Below are 21,696 nucleotides of genomic sequence, written 5' to 3'. Positions count from 1 at the left end.
AATAAAATCACAAATGAGAGAGGAGAAGTAACAACCAACACTACAGAAATACAAGAAATTATAAGAGAATATTATGAGAAACTGTATGTCAACAGATTGGACAACCCAGAAGAAATAGGTAAACTCCTAGAAACATAAATTACCAAAACTGAAAAAGGAAGAAATAGAAAATAGGAAACGTGAACAGACCAATAACCAGCAATGAAACTGATTCAGTAAGCAAAAAACTCCCAAAAACCAAAAGTCCAGGACCAGATGGCTTAACAGGCAAATTCTACCAAACATTTAAAGAAGAGTTAATACCTATTCTTCTCAAACTACTCCAAAAAACAGAAAAGAAAACTTACAATTCATTCCAAGAGGCCAGCATTACCCTGATACCAAAATCAGATAAACATACCACAAAAAAGAACTATAGGGGCGCCTGGGTGGCTCAGTCGGTTGAGCATCCGGCTCTTGGTTTCAGCTCAGGTCGTGATCTCAGGGTTGTGAGATCGAGCCCCATGTAGGGCTCTGTGCTCAGCGCAGAGTCTGACTGTCCCTCTCCTTCTGCTCCTCCTCCCGCTCACACACTCTCTCTCTCAAAAAAATAATAAATAAAATCTTTAAAAAAAAAATTACAGGCCAGTATCTCTGATGAACATAGATGCAAAAAATCTTCAACAGAATACTAGCAAACTGAATCCAACAATACATTAAAAAAAAATCATTCATCATGATCAAATAGGATTTATTCCTGGTTGCAAGGGTGGCTCAATATTCGCAAATTAACCAATACATCATATCAATAAGAGAAAGGATAAGAACCATATGATCCTTTCAGTAGATGCAGAAAAAAGCATTTGACAAGGTATATCCATGCATGATAAAAACCCCCAGTAAAGTAGGTTTAGAGGGAACACACCTCAACATAATAAAGGCCATATATGAAAACTCACAGGTAATACCATCCTAAATGGGGAAAAACTGAGGGCTTTTCCTCTATGGTCAGGAACAAGACAAGGATGTCCACTCCCGCCACTTTTATTCATTATAGTACTGGAAGTCCTAGCCTCAGCAATCAGACAACAAAAAGAAATAAAAGCCATCCAAATTGGCAAAGAAGAAGTCAAACTTTAACTATTTGCAGATGACATGATCCTCTATGCAGAAAACCCAAAGATTCCACCAAAAAATTGCTAGAACTGATACAGGAATTTAGTAAAGCCACAGAATACAAAATCAAGGTAAAGAAATCTGTTGCACTTCTATACACCAAAAATGAGGGAGTAGAAAGAGAAATTAAGGAATCAATCCCATTCACAACTACACCAAAAATAGTAAGATACCTAGGAATAAACCTAACCAAAGAGGTAAAAGACCTGTACTCTGAAAACTATAAAACACTGATGAAAGAAATTGAAGATGACACAAAGAAATGGAAAGATATTCCATGTTCATGGATTGGAAGAACAAATATTGTTAAAATGTCTGTGCTACCCAAAGCAATCTATACATTTAACATAATCCCTATCAAAATACCAACAGAATTGTCCACAGAGCTAGAACAATAATCCTAAAATTTGTATGGAACCACAAAAGACCCTGAATAGCCAAAGCAATTTTGAAAAAGAAAAGCAAAGCTGGAGGCATCACAATTCCAGACTTCAAGGTATATTACAAAGCTGTAGTCATCAAGACAGTATGGTACTGGCATAAAAACAGATATATAGATCAACAGAACAGAAAATCCAGAAATGAACCTACCACTATATGGTCAACTAACCTTTGACAAAGCAGGAAAGAATATCCAATGGCAAAAAAAAGTCTCTTCAACAAATGGTGTTGGGAAAATTGGACAGCAACATGCAAAAGAATAAACTGGACCACTTTTTTACACCATACACAAAAATAAATTCAAAATGGATGAAAGACCTAAATATAAGACAAGAATCCATAAAAATCCTAGGGGAGAACACAGGCTGTAACCTTTTTGACATAGGCTGTCGCAACTTCTTTCTAGATATGTCTCCTGAGGCAAGGGAAACGAAAGCAAAAATAAACTATTGGGACTTCATCAAAATAAAAACCTTCTGCACAGCGAAGGACAATCAACAAAACTAAAAGGCAACCATGGAATGGGAGAAGATACATGCAAATGACATATCTGATAAAGGGTTAGTATCCAAAATATATAAAGAACTGATATAACTCAATCCCCCCCAAATAATCCAATTAAAAAATGGGCAGAAGTCATGAATAGACATTTTTCCAAAGAAGACAGATGGCTAACAGACACATGAAAAGATGCTCAACATCACTCATCATCAGGGAAATACAAATCAAAACTACAATGAGCTATCACCTCACACCTGTCAGAATGGCCAAAATTAACAACACAGGAAACAACAGATGTTGCAAGGATGTGGAAAAAGGGGAATCCTCATGCACTGTTGGTGGGAATGCAAGCTGGTGCAGCTACTGTGGAAAACAGAATGGTGGTTCCTCAGAAAGTTAAAAATAGAACTAGCCTACGATCCAGCAATTGCACTACTAGGTATTTACCCAAAGGATACAAAAATACTGATTTGAAGGGATAAATGCACCTTGATGTTTTTAGCAGCATTATCAACAATCGCCAAATTATGGAAAGAGCCCAAATTGTCCACTGACTGATGAATGGATAAAGAAGAGGTGGTATATACAGACAATGGAATATTACTGAGCCATAAAAAAAGAATGAAATCTTGCCATGTGCAATGATGTGGCTGGAGCTAAAGAGTATTATGTTAAGCAAAATAAGTCAGTCAGAGAAAGACAGATACCATATGATTTCACTCATATGTGGAATTTAAGAAACAAAACAAATAAGCAAAGGGGAAAAAGAGAGAGAGGCAAACCAACGAAGAGACTCTTAACTATAGAGAACAAACTGATGGTTACCAGAGGGAAGGTGGATGAAATAGGTGATGGGGATTAAGGAGTACAGGTATTGTATGGAAGTGCTGAATCACTAAATTGTACACCTGAAACTAGTATTATGCTGTATGTTAACTAACTAGAATTTAAATTAAAACAAAAAAAAGAAAAGAAAAAAAAAACCACGACATTCCAGGGCAAGGGAACACAAGGTGCAAAGTCCCAAGGGAGAAAGGCACACAGAGTGTCTGAGGAACTGAAAGGCAGCCAGTGTGGCTGAAAGATAAAAGGGAGGGAGTGACATAAGATAAGGCAGGGGAGACTGACAGCAACCAATGCTGACAGGACTGAACACTGAGACAACTTTTATGGAAAGAAATTTAGTAACATTAAGCAGGGCCTTAAAAATGTTCAGATTCTCTGCACCAAAAATTCCTTTCCTAGGACTTACAGCCTCATTAAATAGTTAGAAATCACATAAAATCCTTGGGCACAACAAAGATGTTTATCACTATCTTATCTGTATTAGGAAAATATTAGAAACTGCCTAAACACCTCAAAAGTAAGAGAAATAATATATCCTTACTATAAAACATAGAGCAATTAAAAATTTTTGTAAGACTCTTTAATGAAATGGTAAACCATTTACAACGTAAGTGGCAATATCTATAAGCAAAACTACACACATATATACACATATATGGGCCTGATTCTGTTTTTAAAAATTCTACAAATACATAGGAAGAGGTACAAAGGGTATGTACCAATTTGATGGAAGAATCAGAATTTTAAAATTAAAATTTTTATCTTTATATTTTTCTATATTCTAACTTTTCTACAATAAAAAAATGAAAAGTACTTTTCATTAAAAAAGTTATATACACAAAGTACAAAAAATAAAAATAATAACAGTGCCAAACCATTGACAATAACTATTTCTGGTTCAAGGAATTATGACTGGGTTTTTTGTTCTTTACTGTTTTTTGCATTTCAGTTATCTTTAGTAAGACTGTATTGCTTTTATAAGTGTTATAACAGGTGTTACAGTTTATCTATTTTTAAAATAACATACCCTGGTAATTTTGCTTTGGGATTTTGCAAAATATTTTTTCTGCGTTTGAGCCAAGAGTTCTTGTCCACCTGCTATGGCCAATATAATGGCATCAGCCATGCGGTTATCATGTAAACAAAGGTCAACAGCACTCTCAAAGTTACCCGTCAGCAAAGCCTGAGTAATTAAGCCATCAATATCTGCAATGAGGAAATAATACATCCAAGTTACATAAAGTTTTTGTTACAAGAAAAAATCCTATACATATCAATTTTTACATGTACACACAAAGGAAAAAACAATGCTAACTTCTGAATATTACTAGTGGATTAATTTCTAACAAAAGTTTTTGAGGTCTATGGAAATATACTGAGATGCATGTAAGTAAAATCAGGTAAAATAACACATCTTTCAGATTCTTTAAACTGGAGTAATAGAGATTGTTATACAGTTGTTTATCACAGAGATGTCAGAACATACCACTATCTCCAAGAGACTGATTACATATACTAAATAACTGAGTTCTTCTTTTCAACCCTCTACCACTTGCGACAAAACATTTGTAACCTAAGCTTAGGGCCTATTTGCTTTCAAATAGCTAAAAATCAAAATTAAATAGGTACTTACCGCCACTGATGGAGATGTTAAATGTTCCTCCTGCTGATGGTAGAAATTCAGATTCTTGTTTTCCCTCTTTAATGCACTAAAGAGATGGAAAGGACAGCAATTTAGCCAGAATGAAACTGGAATAATTTACTAGCAACACAAGATTTATATATGATTATTCACCTACTAACTAAATGACATACCAAGTATTCCAGAAAAGTTCTCAGATCCAAGACTTTCCTAAGTATTAACTCCCATTATACAATCATAAATAAAATACAAGGTTATCAGGAATAATGTTAAAAAAAACCTTAAGGGTACATAATCTATTACTGGTAGCTCAGAAATTACTGAAGAATCTTTGTTTTCTTAGATACTTCAAATAAGAATAGCCTGAAACATGCAAAATACACGTTTTTAATTTTACTGTATTTAGATTTTAAAGCAACCCTGCTGCTATACATCTAAAATTTTCTACATGTCTAAAAATTTCTGTCCAATCATTAGATTTAGTTATAAGGTCTTTTTATTTTAATTGAACCAGTCTTTTTTTTTTTTTTTTTAAGATTTTATTTATTTATTTATTAGAGAGCGAGCGAGAGAGAAACAGCATGAGAGAGGAGAGGGTCAGACGGAGAAGCAGGCTCCCCGCTGAGCCGGGAGCCCGATGTGGGACTCGATCCCAGGATCCTGGGATCATGACCTGAGCCGAAGGCAGTCGCTTAACCAACTGAGCCACCCAGGCGCCCTTAATTGAACCAGTCTTGAAAAAAAAAAATCACCTGGTACCCTTGTACAAATGCTACATAAAAGACTATATGAATATACTCAAATTCAATTGCAGATTTTGTATTCTCTTAAATTAGTCATACCTGCAATAGCAGGTTGGTCTGGTAAAAAGATACACAGTTCTGTTATAAACTCCTGAGACTACCTGTAAGACTGAGTAAAAAGAAATTCTATATTTTCTTTCTTTAGAAGAAAAGAAACAGAAAGAAGGCATATTGCTGGAAAATAGTTTAAATGCTTTCTATGTATAAAAATTCACAAGAAGACAAAAATAAATTGTATCAGAGATTACAGAGAAATTCTGAAAGAAAAACATTGCTGTCTTGCATGAGATAAAATACCTATCTTCTGTGATCGCGTTACCTACACATCTGAATGTGAGTGCCTAGTATTCAAAGTCAGGGGCATTTTTGGATTGGGGAATTTTAGTGCAGGGCACAGCGTAGCATCATCTGTAAATAATGCTTAATTAGTTAATACTATTACAGGAGAATAACCATAACCTTAATTCTTTCCCTAACCAAAGAGAAGCATTTTTGAACTTTAAAAGCTCAAATAAAAAAATTTTGGGCGCCTGGGTGGCTCAGATGGTTAAGTGTCTGCCTTTGGCTCAGGTCATGATCCCAGGGTCCTGGGATTGAGTCCCACATCGGGCTCCCGGCTCAGCGGGGAGCCTGCTTCTCCCTCTGACCCTCTCCCCTCTCATGCTGTTTCTTGCTCACTCACTCTCTAAAAAATAAATAAAATCTTTAAAAAAAAAAAAAAATTTTAGAGCTTAAGTTATTCACATTAATAAATAATCAGATACTGATCTGATTATATTCACTAACAACTAAAAAACCTTTTTTTTTTAACTCACAATTTTTCAAATTTGTCTTTGAAGAAACAATTAATAAACCCTTATTCATGGACTTCTGAAATATAAGGCTGAAAAAAATAGCTTATTACATGTTGAGTATTTTCAATGTATAAACTACTATATCTGATAGATAGCATCATCAAGGTAAAGGGGAAGATTTTACCTCCCTAAACAAAATTTTTTCAAATACTCTGAAAGTACACATTGGTGACTACCATTTTGTTAAGTACATATTATTCTGATCTATTAATTCATAGGTGTATTTCCAAATGGTCCTCTATTTGATAATACATAGTTAATCTAGTTGTACATAGATGAAAGTACATTCCTTCAATGTATCCTACAATTCTGAATAGGTATTACCAAAATTAGTTCAAATTTTTACAAAGATTTTACTCATATTCTTTATTCTCAGGTTAAATAAATGTTAGATCTACTTCTATGGAAAGTGTTTTTTAATAATTATCTTGTAAAAGTCTAAATTTACTGACGAATTATTCTTATAACTTAGCTAAGGATTGTAAGAAACATTCTATAGTCAGAGTATTTCCATATCAGAAAGAACAATGAAAAAGTCAAAGATGAGATGAGAAACAAGAACTTGTTGATTAATTTTCCAAGATGAAATATAACTAGAAAGCAAGAAAAGCACAGAATTATTTAGTAATGGTTAAAAAAAAAACCCCAGAAAAACAAAAGGAAAAAAATTAATGATACAACTCTGTGTTCAAGGACTCTTTTTAATGGGTTATAAAAATTGTCAACTACAACTCGTGACACATTTTTCATGACAATCAGTAAATCATGACAGTTTATTTAGTGAAAAATTCTATGCCTGGATTCAAAGTTCAAGACTAATCTAGAAGCCTCTGCCACTGATAGCAGGCCCTAAATATTAATGTGTCAAGAAAAAAGATTAACTTTACATGCAATGTACTGTGGATTTCTGAGTAAGATCTCTTTTCATTTTGACATGCTGATATCCATCTGACCAAATTAAGTCAATCTCATGTCAACTGTTAATTTTAAAATACATAATCCAGAAGCTAGGTCAAAGAACTAAAGATTTCATAGATGATACTTCTGTCAAACAAGTAAACAAACTCCTACCCCCAAAATCTCTAAGAAAACAATATATTCCAACTTCATTTTGGAACAAGTAGTTATGCAAATTTTCCATATTTCAGTGTGAGATAAACAAATATCACATATTTTCCCAATGTAATTAAAAAGGAAAGAAATAAGTACCTCTCCCAAGAGCTGCTCTTCAGCAGCAGGGCTCTCCTCCCCATCACTCTGTGCTACTTGGTCAGAATCTTTAAGAGCCTTTGGTACACAAAACAATTACAAGGGAAGTTGAAGAATGTAACATTAAAAGAATATTAGTGACTAAGAAAGACAAAAGACCCAACCAACAACATTCAGAGCTAGTTTAATCATAAGAAGGAACACTAAGTAAACTGATTTAAGAAATACTATCAGAGGAAAAGAAAAGAGCCATTACTACTAAGACCTTCCTTTTTTTCCTACCAAATGTCCCCCAGGAACAAAGATCTTACTTAACCTTAAGTATCTGAGCAGTCATTGATACTGTTTTTCCTCTTTTGCAAAATTCAAGTACCATCAAGAGAAAGGAATGAATACTCTCTCCCAGCTAAACTTATACTATTTTAAAATGAGAATTCACTTATTAAAATATCTACAATCAGCATTTATTTTTACACTGTAAAGCAATAAAACAGACACATTTCTTAAATTACATTTCCTTCTGTGTTATGACCTAAACCAAATTTTGGAAGGTAGCTATTTTTAAAGGCCTTCTTACCACATCGGGTCCATCCACCTTGTTCAAGGCCAAAGCAATCTGAAATAAAAACAACAACTCACCTACTACATGGAATTCTATTTCAAGGCATATAGCAAATGCTCACCTCTTTCTCCATTTTCATTGGCAAAAATCCACCAAAGTTCAGACTAGGGATGGGGTGTTTAAGGAAAGACTAAAATCTGCTATTCAGTCACAAACCTAACCTCAAAACAAGCACGTTTTCTTCTACTTTCCTTTAAATAACTATAATTAATTTAAAAAAATTTCTTCAAGTACTCACTACTGAAAGAACTGCTATTAGAAGTATTTTGACAATCAGATTCTTTTTCCTCATTTTTGCTATTAGGTATTTAGTAAAACTTTCATATTAACCTTTTACAAACCTATAAAAGTTATAGCACCAAGAAATTCAGACTAGTAATAAAATTAAATATAAAAAAACTAAAGGAATGAGCAAAGACACATAGCCGATAAGTGGTGGGCCTGTGATGTGACATCTTCAACGTGCTTGGCACTGCTCAGAGTATGCAGTATCTAAGCTGTACACCGTATGTGGCAATCTTCAATGCTTCAGAAAACTTCAGTCACTTTCAAAGAACAAAGGGCTAATACAAATTACACAATGAATCTAAAATACCTCCTTCAATGTTTCCAAAGTCAGAGTTTTTCGTGCTGTTCATGTCAATATTGTGGAATGAATAATAATGAAGCCCCTCTTTGAGAACAAAAATGTAAAACTGGAATACGACTTTCTCTTTTTAAAAGGGGATCTTTTTCTAAGTTAAAATATTACGTGACTCAGTTGGACTTTTGTTTATTCAGGTTCAGTACAATAAATTGCCCTCGTTCCAAAATATTTACTAGCTATTTGTCAGCTGGACAAACTCCATACAGAGTTTGGGAATGTGGGCTAAAGGCATGAACAGCGAGGGTAGAAAACTGTGGTAAGCTGAACCAGTACTCTATTTTTCATCACTTAAGCTGTAGTGAACATGGGGTGGTCTCTAACAGTTCCCTCGTTTTCTTTTCCCCCGGGGCTACTGGTTACACACCCTCTTAAAATCCAAGTGTTATTTCCAATGTTTGAAGTTGATAGCCTCTTATCTTTCAAGACCCAATTCTACCTGATACGACACAGCTCTTTAAATCAAGTTTGGAGTCAAGGTGGTTCTGGCAGTTTTTAAACCCAGGTACAAGGTGGAATTACACATTTAATAATATGTATTTGGAATTCTGGCAACCAAACACAAATTCTTATTAAATATTTATTGAGTGATTTGAGATTATCTGTATAGAAGTTTATAAAAAGAACACTTAGGCTACATAAATATTTTACTTGCATAAGCACAGCCTTTTAACTTTCGCAGAAATTTACCTTCTTTCCTAGGTCTTCTTTTCTGTATCCTAGAAGTTCAAGGTATTTTCCCCGAGAATCATCCTCAAAGTTCACCTTTAAAGAATACATAATCTTGAAATAAAGATCTGCCTTTAAATTTTTTTTCTGCCTTTAAATTTTTAATTACTTGATCAAATTCCAAGTAGAATTACTAAAAATTATCAAAAATAAAGTCTACTAAAGTCTACTGTTACCAACGAAAGCTTTCTATATCTATTATGTAGAAGGCTCAGTGTAAGCACCCCCAAAATAGTTTCCTTTAATAGGTTACTTCTTAAAATAGTAAGTATACTAGTAATTAATTATCCTTGTTGAATAAAGCTTACTTTTTATTTTTTAAGTAAGCTCCATGCCTACTGTGGGGCTTGAACTTATGACCCTGAGATCAGGAGTCGAATGCTCTACTGACTGAGCCAGCCAGGCACCCCAAAGCTTACTTTTAAACTATAATTTTTATAAATACAAGCTAACTCATGTCCAGTGGTCATATGTATGCAAAACATGACACTCTTTGGAACACTCAATGTCCTAAAACTCTTTCCCCAAATTAATAATTACAAAATATAAAATTCTATAATTTTATAATTTAACCTTATTGTATTTAAGATCTCTTTGGAAAATTCAGTATCAAGAAACAGACATTCCAGTGGAGGAAAAATGACCAACCAGAAAACTCTTATTTCCTATTGTCATAAATGCAACTCAGTAAAAGGAATGAGAAATGCCTCCAACCTTTCTCCCCTGTAACTCTTCCCTCTTTTCCCACTTTTCCTTAATTGGATCTACTCAGAAATTAAATATTGTTACTATTATGTCGTTTTTCACTTATGAAAAAAGTACTTCATATTAGGCTCTTCAAAGCAGAGAGGAAAGAACTCTTGTCATAAAACTATGGTCATGTGCTCTTCATAAGGTTTCTATAATGTCATCAGGAAGCTCCTGAACTCATAATCTTGCAATAATTTTTTTCATAAGAACAGACTGAGAATATAATGGGAATAGTTAAATTTGCAGATAACGAAATTGTTTTAATCTCAACTTTACCTTCAAAAAGGACCATACATTTTTCTCAAACTCAGTCTGAGAAGCATCAATCTTTTTCTGACAGTAACTGACAAATCCTTGCGACTGCACGACTTGCTGAAGTTGGTCCGATCGGCTGAGGAATTCCTTTTCTGTCACCACCTGACTGATGAACACAGGGTGTTGCTGTTGCTGCTGCTCAGCTCCCTGCTGGGCCTGTATTCTGACATTCTCAAAGGTAACCAGTTTGCCTCCAAACTATGGAAGAAAAAATGAACAAAGTCAGCTTGAACCACAAGGAGAAGGCTGAAAAACCTGCTAATGGAAAGAACTATGGTCTCACTTTGGATCAAATTAGCTGATACGGTCTCCCATACTCCACAGTCTTGACCCCAGCCTTCAATCACTATTCTTCTTCATACCACCTACCTTCTAGATAAAATGTACTATTTACTGTGCCCCACAGTTTCTCACCTACTTGTTTTTACTAACTTCCACATACTCAACGTTACTTCTCTTCAAGGCCCAGGCAAATGCCACCTCTTCCACCTCGGACACCCTCCATATATTATAGATTTCTTTTGATTCAACTACTAGCTTATATGTATTTGCCTCACCTTCTGTTCTCGGCTCTAAGTTTTAAAGGGTGGCAGAATATGCCCCTCCAAAATGTGCCATTTGGCACAAGGACTATTTTGAGCTAAGGACTACTTGAAAAACAGCAGGAAAGAAGGGCACCTTGACCTCCTCTTTTCTTCCTGAAAGCAGGAGATGCAACTCCCATGTGAGAGCTGCCCTCTCTATACCAGGGGGAAAGAAACATTCTTATCACCAGAGGGGAGAGAAATCTGTACAAACAGACCTAGTTAAATAACAATTACCTCCCTTTAGTCTCTCTAAATATTTTAGTTACTTTTCCACAACTGCCGTTCTTTTTTCAACCTACTATATAAGCACTTAGATTTTGCCACTTGTTTGTGTTTTCATTTCCCAATGGGGGCCCAGGTATACATAAAAATCTGTATGCTTTTCTCCTGTTAATTTGTCTTATATCAATTTAATTCTCAGGTCCAGGTGAAAACCCCAGGAGGGCAGATGCAAAGTTCTGCCTCCCCTGTACTTATAAGGATTGTGGTTCTGTATCTACTTTATTCTTTTATCTCCTACAGTACCCAGTATCTTGTATATAGCAAGTAAACAGTTACTATCCGATTAATATATCTATACAAATAAATATAGGTAAAGAAGGAAACACAGGACAAAATCTGGTTCTTTATAATCAGTAATTTTTGTATAAGGATTATTGTTTTTATGTAAACTGAAATACCAACAAAACATAAACCACTATCCTTAAGGAATTTAATATGAGAATAAAACTGGACACAACAGGCACCTGTAAGTTCTAAATGAGATGCAGATAATACCACACATCATATGAACTTCACAGCTTAAGGGCAACTGGGTTTCCCCATGTTTAGGGAAGCTGGTGAAAACTGCACCCCCCAGAAGTAAGACCTAAACTGTGTTTCACAAGAGGATTATGCTTATTATTTACTTGGTTCTGTGTAATAATATTATAGTATTATATAATTATAATAATGTAAATGCATGTTAATTGAATTTAAATTTAATTATAAAAATAAAAAAAGCAGCATAAAAAATTATGTAAGTGCTTCTTGTCCAGTCATCATTTTTTCAAACCAACCAAAACAAATACGGAAAACTTAAATATCTTAACAACATAAAAATAATGTAATTTACAAAAGTTGGCAGAAATAAAACATTTGGAAAGGAAAAAATTGGAAAAGCTGGAAGGAAGTATATAAATGCACTAATTTAATATTGAATAGAAGAGTTTCAATTAGTACCATATGAAGTTGATACATTGAGACACGGATGTTTTGGTAAATTATTTACATTTATAAAGATAATCACAAAAAGAACACATAACCGAAAGATATTTGAGGACACTGACATTCTACCCCTCGTGTTCACAGAGAAGGCATTTTCCTTACACTCCGTAAGAGGAACTAACAGAGGAGGAACACTTCCAGCCTTTCTCTGTCCTTCACACTGTCTTGGGAGAGGACTGCCTGCCGTTCTTCAGGAAAGAAACGCAGCATGCTTACATCAGCTCTTCAGGGCTTCTTTTTATAGCTGTCTTCCCGCCTAGAGCAATAGTCCATGTGGATAAGCTGCCTGCACCTTCAAGGAAAGCACTACAGTACCTAGATTTGCCTGTAACTAGGTTAGTAAGGCAGCCTAATACAGACATAAAGCTAAAAACATGTTTATTAAATCAGATCCTGGGGATATAGAGGCAAACAAAACAGCCCAGCTCTCATAGAGTCTTCTATGTTCTAGTTTGTTACAAGGCCCACTGTGATTAGACATCTAAACTGTAGCCTCCAATCTAGCTTATGGCAGCACTAAAGCTGATACTTTGATTCTCCATCTCTCTTACTTGGTTCTAAACTCATATGGGAAAGAGAAGAGTGTTATTTATTGTCTTTATAATACTCCAATACTAGTGAGGGGAAGGGAAAGACGTTCACTTCTCATTCCTAAGATAAATATATAGTGAACACCGTCTATTTGTCAGGGACCATTCTAGGCACTGGAAACATACCTGTGAACTAGACAGTCTGTCCTCAAGAAGCTTGTATTTGGGGGGATCTTTTCTGCACATTTTGGTTTTCTTTTAAACCTGTACACATACAATTTTATAATAATAATTGTTTTAGTTACTAAGGGAAGGAAGGAACTAACTGGATGAATGGTTAGTATTCAGTAAAAAAAATGGGAAGTCATAAACAAAGGACAAGATTCCAAGGCAGGAGTAGAGATAGTAGAGAAAACTAAACAGGAGGGATGAGAAGATTAATTAATTAAATCCAAAAAATGGATTTATGAGTGACATAATCAAAGGTCTATCTTAGGAAGATTAATCTAGAGATGTAGTATAGATTGGAGGGGGAATAGACAAGCAATAGACAGGCAATCATATAACAGTTCAGTGTGAAAAGATGGAAGAATTAGGCAGAGTAACAGCAAAGTTAAAGGAAGAATTAAATCCAAGAGATTTATAAAGAGAGCAATATAAGAGATCGAAAAAATATAAGAGATTGAAAAAAAGTTCTGAGCTTGACTAATAGACGAATGATAGTAAGAACTCAAAAGTAACTACAGAGAAGATCATTCATTCAGTTTCGATAAAGGTGAATACGTATAATTCTATGATGTGTATAAATTCTGTTATGATGATGGAGAAGCTGAATAATAAAAGCTTTTTTAAAATTTTTATTTTTTAAGTAATTTCTCCCCCAATGTGGGGCTTGAACTCATGACCTCAGTTTTGGGCATTATTACCAAGAGACTCACTCTCATCATTATGTACAGTAGGCATCTGATTAGACTGGCAGGAGAACAGCTAAAATCTTTATAAGTGTAAGATTAGACAAGTTATTAATTTCTCTGCTCCTTTCTATCTACAAAATGGGGGTAATAGTGGTAGCTATTTTATAAGCAGTTGTGAGAATTTAATGAGTTACTATATGCAAAATGCTTAGAACAGTGGCTGGCACACAGTAAATAAATACACTTTAGCTATTAATATTACTAATGAAGTTTTATTGTACCTGTAGGTTGTATGAAGAAAGTAACCCAACACTGGACAGGTGGACTCTTCTATGCAAGACTTAAAAACAGTAGTGAAATTGAAAATATTTAGGAAAGGACTTTATTTCTTCTTTCTGGTCTATAGGAATAACCAAAGTTTTCTAAGCTGAAGTTTGAGGACATTAACATGGCAATGATATAGATATAATACCAAAGTACAGGCAACAAAAGCAAAAATAGACAAATGAGTCTTCTACACAGCCAAGGAAATAATCAACAGAGTAAAAAAGCTACAGAATAGGAGAAAAATATTTGCAAATAATTTATCTGGTAAAGAGTTAACATTCAGAATATATAAAGAATTCCTACACCTCAATAACAAAAAACCCCAAACAACCTGATTAAAAAAATGGGCAAAAGACTTGAACAGACATTTCTCCAAAAATGACATACAAATGGCCAACAGATACATGAGAAGATGCTCCACATCACTAATCATTAGGAAAATGCAAATCAAACCACAATTAGATATAATTTCATATCCATTAGGATGACTGTTATCTAAAAAACCAGAAAATAACACATGTTACTGAGGATGTAGAGAAATTAGAACCCATGTGCACTGTTGATGGGAATGTAAAATGGTGCAGCCACTATGGGAAACAGTATGGAGGTTCCTCAAAAATTAAAAATAGAATTAACATATAAGATCCAGCAATCCCACTTCTGGGTATATACCCAAAAGAATTGAAAATAGGATCTCAAAGACATAATTGCACACAAATGTTCTTTGTAGCATTATTCACACTAGCAAGAAGTGGAAGCAACTTTAATGTCCGTTGATAAATTAATGGATAAAGAAAATGTAGACTATTATTCAGCCTTTTAAAAGTTGGAAATCTTGTCATACACAGCAACATGGATGAACCTTGAGGACATTACGTGATGTGAAACAAAACAATCACAAAAAGACAGATATTGCATGATTCCATTTATATGAGGTATCTAAAGTTGTCAAACTCATAGAAACAGAAAGTAGAATGTGATTACCAGGGGCTAGGGAAGGGAAAAATGAGCAGTTGTTCAACTGGAAAAGAGTTTCAGTTCTGCAAGATAAAAAAGTTCTGGAGATCTGTTGCACAACAAGTGTATATAGTTAACATACTGTACAGTACACTTAAAAAGGGTTAAAATGGTAAATTTATGCTACATGTTTTTTAACATAAAAAAGAAAAGAAATTGGCAATTAAAAAAAAAAGCTAGAAGGAAGGAATAAAGAGAAGGAAGGACGATACACAGATATACCTTCCTCCAAAGAAAAAAAGAAAAAAAAGACTGAAGGAAGGAGAGATAGAGAAGGAAGATAAGTTTAATAATGGGATGGACAGTGTGAAGGTTGCACAACAATGTAAATGTACTTAATGCCACCGAACTGTATATTTCTAAATGGTTAAAATGGTAAATTTTATGTTATTTATATTTTACCACAATTTAAAATAAAAACAAAAAAGAGAAGGTCCCATTTTTCCTGAGAAACCATTTTGAATGATGAAAAACCTACCGACACATCTCAATCTTCTTCCATCTGAGTGATCCTGTAAGAACACTTTACTATGGGAAGTCCTTTGTGCTTATGGACCATAAAAACACAAATCCACCTACTGAAAAGGAAGCACCAACAGGTCTTCGGATCCACTTGGGTGGCTTCTTCAGAGGCAACACTATATTATGCTGAGCAGTCTGCTGAGGAATTTGTAATGGAGGAAGGGGCTGTCCTGTGCCAAAGGGATCAAGATTTCCAAAAGAAGATGAAAGCTAAAAAATATAATAACATGAGAATTTGTAATTTATATGAGATTATGTTACATGTTTTCAAGTTATACCCATGAAATATTTTTATCACAATTATCCAATTAAGCAGTACCACTGATTAGTGAAGTCATTTTCAAAATAATTAAACAATAAGATGGTATTTTTCAAATGTTATGATTGACAATTTTAACACTTTCTATTACCTTGTCAACTTGTTTCTGCCTTAAGCCATCTGCGCTCCCACCCATGATAGAATAAACACTGATACGCCCATCAAAGGAAGCAGCTGATAAGACAGCAGGATTTCTGGGACACCACTGAATATCAAAGCACCACTGCGTGTTGGTGGGAAGTTCATATAACACCTAGGCAACAACAACAACAAAAGTCAGAAAATGGTATAGCCACTTTATAGCCAAAACACCCGAATTAATATGATCAACATGTGCAGCTTAAACAATTCCTTTAAGAAAGTATGTTGAGCCAGGAAAAACAACTGTAAAAATTTGTTTAAAGTACAAAAGGAGTCCATTATGGTGATCTATTATGATAAAAATGAATGCTTCTTCAAAATTTTGACCAGATTTAGAATAAGTATGTATTAAAAACTAAGGTTTTTCTGTTTTATTGAAGTGGTAGTAGCGGGTGCATCTGAAAGACCAGAACAAATTAGAATCAGCTTGTTAAAACTCTAAAAGATAATGGTCTCCTGCCCAACTATTTTTGCTTGCCAAGATCCAAACAACCATATTTAGGCTATCTGAAGACCACATTTAAAAAATAGCCTCAAGAAGGAAGAATTCACTGAGAAATTTGGTTTTTAGTCAAGCAAAAACATGTATACATCGTTTGTACTACTGCAGAATGGAAACCGATTCAGCATAAACAGTTTAGAAGGAAAATATGGAAAAACTATGAAAAACGGTTGGTATAAAACCTTTACAATGCAATAATAACTGCTAACTCAAAGTTAGTGTGATGATAACTGATGCACCTAAAGAGCATAGGTTTTATGTATTTTTTTTTTTAAGATTTTATTTGAGAGAGAGAGAGAAAGGGCACAAGCATGAGCAGGGGGAAGGGCAGAGGGAGAGGGGGAAGCAGACTCTGCTGACCAAGGAGCCTGGCGAAGCAAGGAGCCTGATGGACTAAGGGCTAGATGCAAGGACCCTGGAAGCAAGACCTGAGCCGAAGGCAGATGCTTAACTGACTGAGCCACCCAGGCACCCTGGTTTTATGGCTTTAAGAAGTCAAATTATCTTAACGTGGACTTTGTGGGATAGTTTAAATGTTTTATTTTTTAATTTTTTTAAAGATTTTATTTATTTACTTGAGAGAGAGAGAGCACATGAAAGAGAGGAGGGTCACAGGGAGAAGCAGACTCCCTGCCGAGCAGGGAGCCCGATGCGGGACTCGATCCCGGGACTCCGGGATCATGACCTGAGCCGAAGGCAGTCGCTTAACCAACTGAGCCACCCAGGTGCCCCTTAAATGTTTTATTTTATAAGAAAACAGAATTAAGTGAAAAGGTACCTAGCCTACTCATCTTTAAGGCTTAACTGGTTGATAAGACTCATTATTCATGTTATTTAAACCACTGTTCTATTCCTAATTTGCATTTGAATAAAAATCTACTAAACTTTTTAGTTGCAGCATGTACTAAAAGTTTATTCCTTCAAAGTCCAAGCACACACAACTAATCATATGCAAAATTCATTTTATCAAATCATGTAACTGAGGGGCGCCTGGGTGGCTCAGTTGGTTAAGCGACTGCCTTCGGCTCAGGTCATGATCCTGGAGTCCCTGGATTGAGTCCCGCATCAGGCTCCCTGCTCGGCAGGGAGTCTGCTTCTCCCTCTGACCCTCCCCCCTCTCATGCTCTCTCTCTCTCATTCTCTCTCTCAAATAAATAAATAAAATCTTTAAAAAAAAGAAATCATATAACTGAGAAAATTAGAACAGTAATTTCCATGATTTTGAACTCCCTTGGGAAGGTACAGTATAAAATGCAAGATTTTATTATTTGGTCTACAAACATATGAGGCAAAACTTACTACTTTAATTTTTTTCTCCTATCTCCCCTAATTAATGTTTCTATATTCTTCTATATATTACTGCATCCGAAAACTTTAAACCACAAATCAAATAACAAAAGTGCTTGTTTCTACTTTAATATTATACATTAAAACCTATTGAAGAGGGTTGCCTGGGTGGCTCAGATGGTTAAGCGTCTGCCTGGGTCCTGGGATGGAGCCCTTCATTGGGCTCCATGCTCAGCGGGGAGTCTGCTTCTCCCTCTCCTTCTGCCCTTCCCCCCAACTGGTGCTCGAGCTCTCTCTCTCTCTAATAAATATATAAAACCTTAAAAAAATAAAATAAAAACTTAAAAAACAAAAATCTATGGCCTCTTGCCCAATACTGAAAAAGAGGGAAACCATTCAACTAAGAAAAATAATTTTTAAAATACTTAGATTTTTTTTAGCCCATTAATTTAATCCAAAGCAATTGAAAGTAATTAAGTTATATTTATATAACATTGATATTGAAGAAGAGGTAAAATTTCGCACATCTAAATTTCTATGGGTAGAACATATGACAAGTATTGTTAAGTATATTCCTGCTGTATAGTTCAGAAGAGAAATTAACATACATCTACTGATTTCCAAAATCAGAGAGGATCTTCAGGAATGGTAAAGCAGGAAAAAGACCCAAATCTTGAACACTACTGCTTTGAAAGCACTGATTTTCAGAGATCACATGTTAAATAAATCAAACCAAGTACTTCTGAGTGTAGGTAAACACCTTTTATTAGAAATGGAGGGTAGGGGATTACTAATTTCAAATAAGCTATTTCAATGGCTGATTTTCTTGGATAAAACAGGTGAGCTTAAATAATATTCCTGATAAAATCTCTCCTAGATTAACATTTCACACATACCTCTATCTCCATGTCCTTAATTATATTAATGCACTAAAGAATCCATATGGAAAATTTCTTATTCAGCTAGAGAATAAATATTATAGTAGCTATAAGTCTGAGAAATATTTCCTCCTCATACCTCTCCTGTGTTTGGGTTGGAGCAGAGAATCTTAGCATCTTTTCCGCAGCTCAGCAACAATTCAGGATCTGCCATGCTCCAAGCAATTGCCAAAATCCCCCTAGGTAAAACACAAGATGAAGAAATTTTTAATCTTGAGAAAACCAAGTCTCCAAATGATTCCTGTCTAGGCTCTGGAGACACATGCTGCTAACAGAAGCATAATTTCATATAATCTTTACAGAAAGCAATTTAGGAATGCGTATGTTCTTTGATCACTATAAAGATGTTCAATATCCTCTCAGAATCAGGAAAACACAGTATAGGAAAAGAACCCAAATTGTTTAAGACTGCCTTTTGTTTCCAATATTTTATTTTTAAAAAGTTAAAATCTTTGTGAAAATTATAAGGACAGTATGATGTACAGCCTTATACTCCTCACTTTGACTCATTGGTTTGGCCACATTTACTTTATGTGGTTTTCTCTCTCTCTCCATATACACATTGACCATTGACCAAAAAAACAATCACAGCATTCTTCTGCATAACCATAATACAATTATATACTGAAAATATTTATTACTTACATACAATATTTAAATATATATAGTCCATATTCAAATTTCCCCAACTGCATCAATAATATATTTTCTTTTTTTTTAAAGATTTTATTTGCCAGAGAGCGCGTGAGAGAGCGCAAGCAGGGGGGAGTGGCAAAGGGAAAGGGAGAGAGAGAAGCAGACTCCCCGCCGAGCAGGGAGCCCAACGTGGGGCTCGATGCCAGGACTCTGAAATCATGACCCGAGCCGAAGGCAGACGCTTAACGACTGAGCCACCCAGGCGCCCCAGTAATATATTTTCTAACTGCTCCCCCTTTAGAATAGAATCATACATGTCAAGAATTTCAAGCATGTCAAGCATATCAAGAATGCCTTTTATTTTTATTTTTTTAAATTTTATTTACTTATTTGACAGAGAGACACACAGCGAGAGAGGGAACACAAGCAGGGGGAGTGGGAGAGGGAAAAGCAGGCTTCCCGCTGAGCAGGGAGCCTGATGCGGAGCTCAGTATGACCTGAACTGAAGGCAGACGCTTAACGACTGAGCCACCCAGGAGCCCCAAGAATGCCTTTTAAAGAAATTCATACATATTTAATATCACATTTTAAAGAACATTTAGGTTCTTACTAAATATTAAAGACCAAAAAAATCACAGAATTATAGAGCAGGGAAGGACCTTAAATATCATCTAATCCACCTCTTGCATATATTATTAGGAGAAAATTGAGAAATCAGAGAGTTGATTTGCTCCTGCAACTCAGTGCGGTCTTCCGTCTTGCTAAATTATGATCACACCTAAAATTGGCAGTAGAATATAGAGTTAAGAGCACAGATTCTGGGATCAGAATGTTTGGATCAGAAGTCAGCACTTGACTAGTTATATGACCTAGGTCAAGTTTACCTTGCTGAGCTTCAAATTCCAATTTGTAAAATGGGTTAATAGTATCTACACCATAGGCTTGTTATGAGGGTTAACTGACTTAATATTTAAAGTTCTTGTACACTTTACATGTTATACAAATGTTAGTTGTCCTCCCACTATAATGTAAACTCCCCGAAGGCAGGGATTTTTATGTTATATGACTGAATCTTAGTATAGTGCTTGGTACAGAGCACACGTTCAGTAAGTATGTGCTGAATGAATGAACAAAACCTTATCTAACATGGAAAAAATATTAAAACTTATCAGAATCATCCCTTCTTCACTAAAAAGCTGATTGAAGCATAACATCTAAATAGGATTACATTTTTACTGGACTCTTTTCTCCTTTATAAGAAGCTAAAGGAGAGGTCACAAACTTTAAGACTTCTCAGTGTGCAAATCCACTACCCAATGGGAAAATAGGATTTAAAGCTTTAGTCTACATATCCCTAAATAAGAAAGCCCAAAAGTACTCAGAAAATATTGTAACATTAAAAGGGATTTATTTCTTGTTTCGAACTGTCGAACAAATACATATAAACTCCCTGGGTACCTGAAAATCAATGTTAGGAAACATGCCAAATTACAATTAAATTTAATGCTACCGAACCTAACATGAGAAAATTTGCATATCTTTTAATTTTTTTTAATTTTAATTTTTTAAAGATTTTTTTAAGTAATTTCTACACCCAAGTGGGGCTCGAACTCACAACCCCTCACTCTATCGACTGAGCCAACCAGGCACCCCACTCATATCTTTTTAGAGAATGTGCACATTTATTACAATTAAAAGCAGGAGCACCTGCATGGGGCACAGCTGGTTAAGGGTCCAACTCTTGGTTTCAGCTCAGGTTGTGATCTCAGGATTGCGAGAACAAACCCCAAGTTGGGCTCTGTGCTCTCTACTTGAGATTCTTTCTCCCTCTCCCTTTGCCCCTCCCACTTGCGCACTCTCTCTCTCAAAAGTAAGTAAATCTTAAAAAAATAATAAAAAATAAAAAATTAAAATAAAAGCAGAATAATCTAAATTTCTATGCTTTTTTTTTTTTTTTTTAAAGATTTTATTTATTTATTTGACAGAGAGAGACACAGCGAGAGAGGGAACACAAGCAGGGGGAGGGGGAGAGGGAGAAGCAGGCTTCCCGCAGAGCAGGGAGCCCGATGCGGGGCTCGATCCCAGGACCCTGAGATCATGACCTGAGCCGAAGGCAGACGCTTAACGACTGAGCCACCCAGGCGCCCCTTTCTATGCTTTTAAATTAAAATAGGAACTTAGAAATAGATGCTTTTAAATT

General features: G+C 35.2%; 1 protein-coding gene across 24 annotated transcripts in view; it reads right to left on the bottom strand.

Moving 5' to 3' along the window:
• Window positions 1–21,696, bottom strand: part of SEC31A (SEC31 homolog A, COPII coat complex component) — an 85,907-nt gene that overhangs the window by 34,767 nt on the left and 29,444 nt on the right. For 19 of the 24 annotated variants that reach the window (XM_035004647.1, XM_035004646.1, XM_035004641.1 and 16 more), the window contains 9 exons: window positions 18,940–19,039; window positions 16,084–16,245; window positions 15,731–15,883; window positions 10,472–10,708; window positions 9,407–9,481; window positions 8,029–8,067; window positions 7,452–7,529; window positions 4,577–4,652; window positions 3,971–4,149 (listed from right to left, as the gene is read on the bottom strand). In XM_035004647.1, coding sequence (XP_034860538.1) covers window positions 3,971–4,149; window positions 4,577–4,652; window positions 7,452–7,529; window positions 8,029–8,067; window positions 9,407–9,481; window positions 10,472–10,708; window positions 15,731–15,883; window positions 16,084–16,245; window positions 18,940–19,039 — 1,099 coding nt within the window. The remainder of the gene's footprint in view (window positions 1–3,970; window positions 4,150–4,576; window positions 4,653–7,451; window positions 7,530–8,028; window positions 8,068–9,406; window positions 9,482–10,471; window positions 10,709–15,730; window positions 15,884–16,083; window positions 16,246–18,939; window positions 19,040–21,696) is intronic. The other 5 variants (XM_035004658.1, XM_035004662.1, XM_035004663.1 and 2 more) reach the window with 2 other exon arrangements.

The sequence above is a fragment of the Mirounga leonina genome, unplaced genomic scaffold (genome assembly GCF_011800145.1).
Source record: "Mirounga leonina isolate KUSES-001 unplaced genomic scaffold, KU_Mleo_1.0 Mir_129, whole genome shotgun sequence".
Taxonomy (NCBI): Eukaryota; Metazoa; Chordata; class Mammalia; order Carnivora; family Phocidae; genus Mirounga; species Mirounga leonina.
The sequence above is the reverse complement of the archived record's forward strand: the minus strand, read 5'-3'. Positions and strand labels throughout refer to the sequence as shown.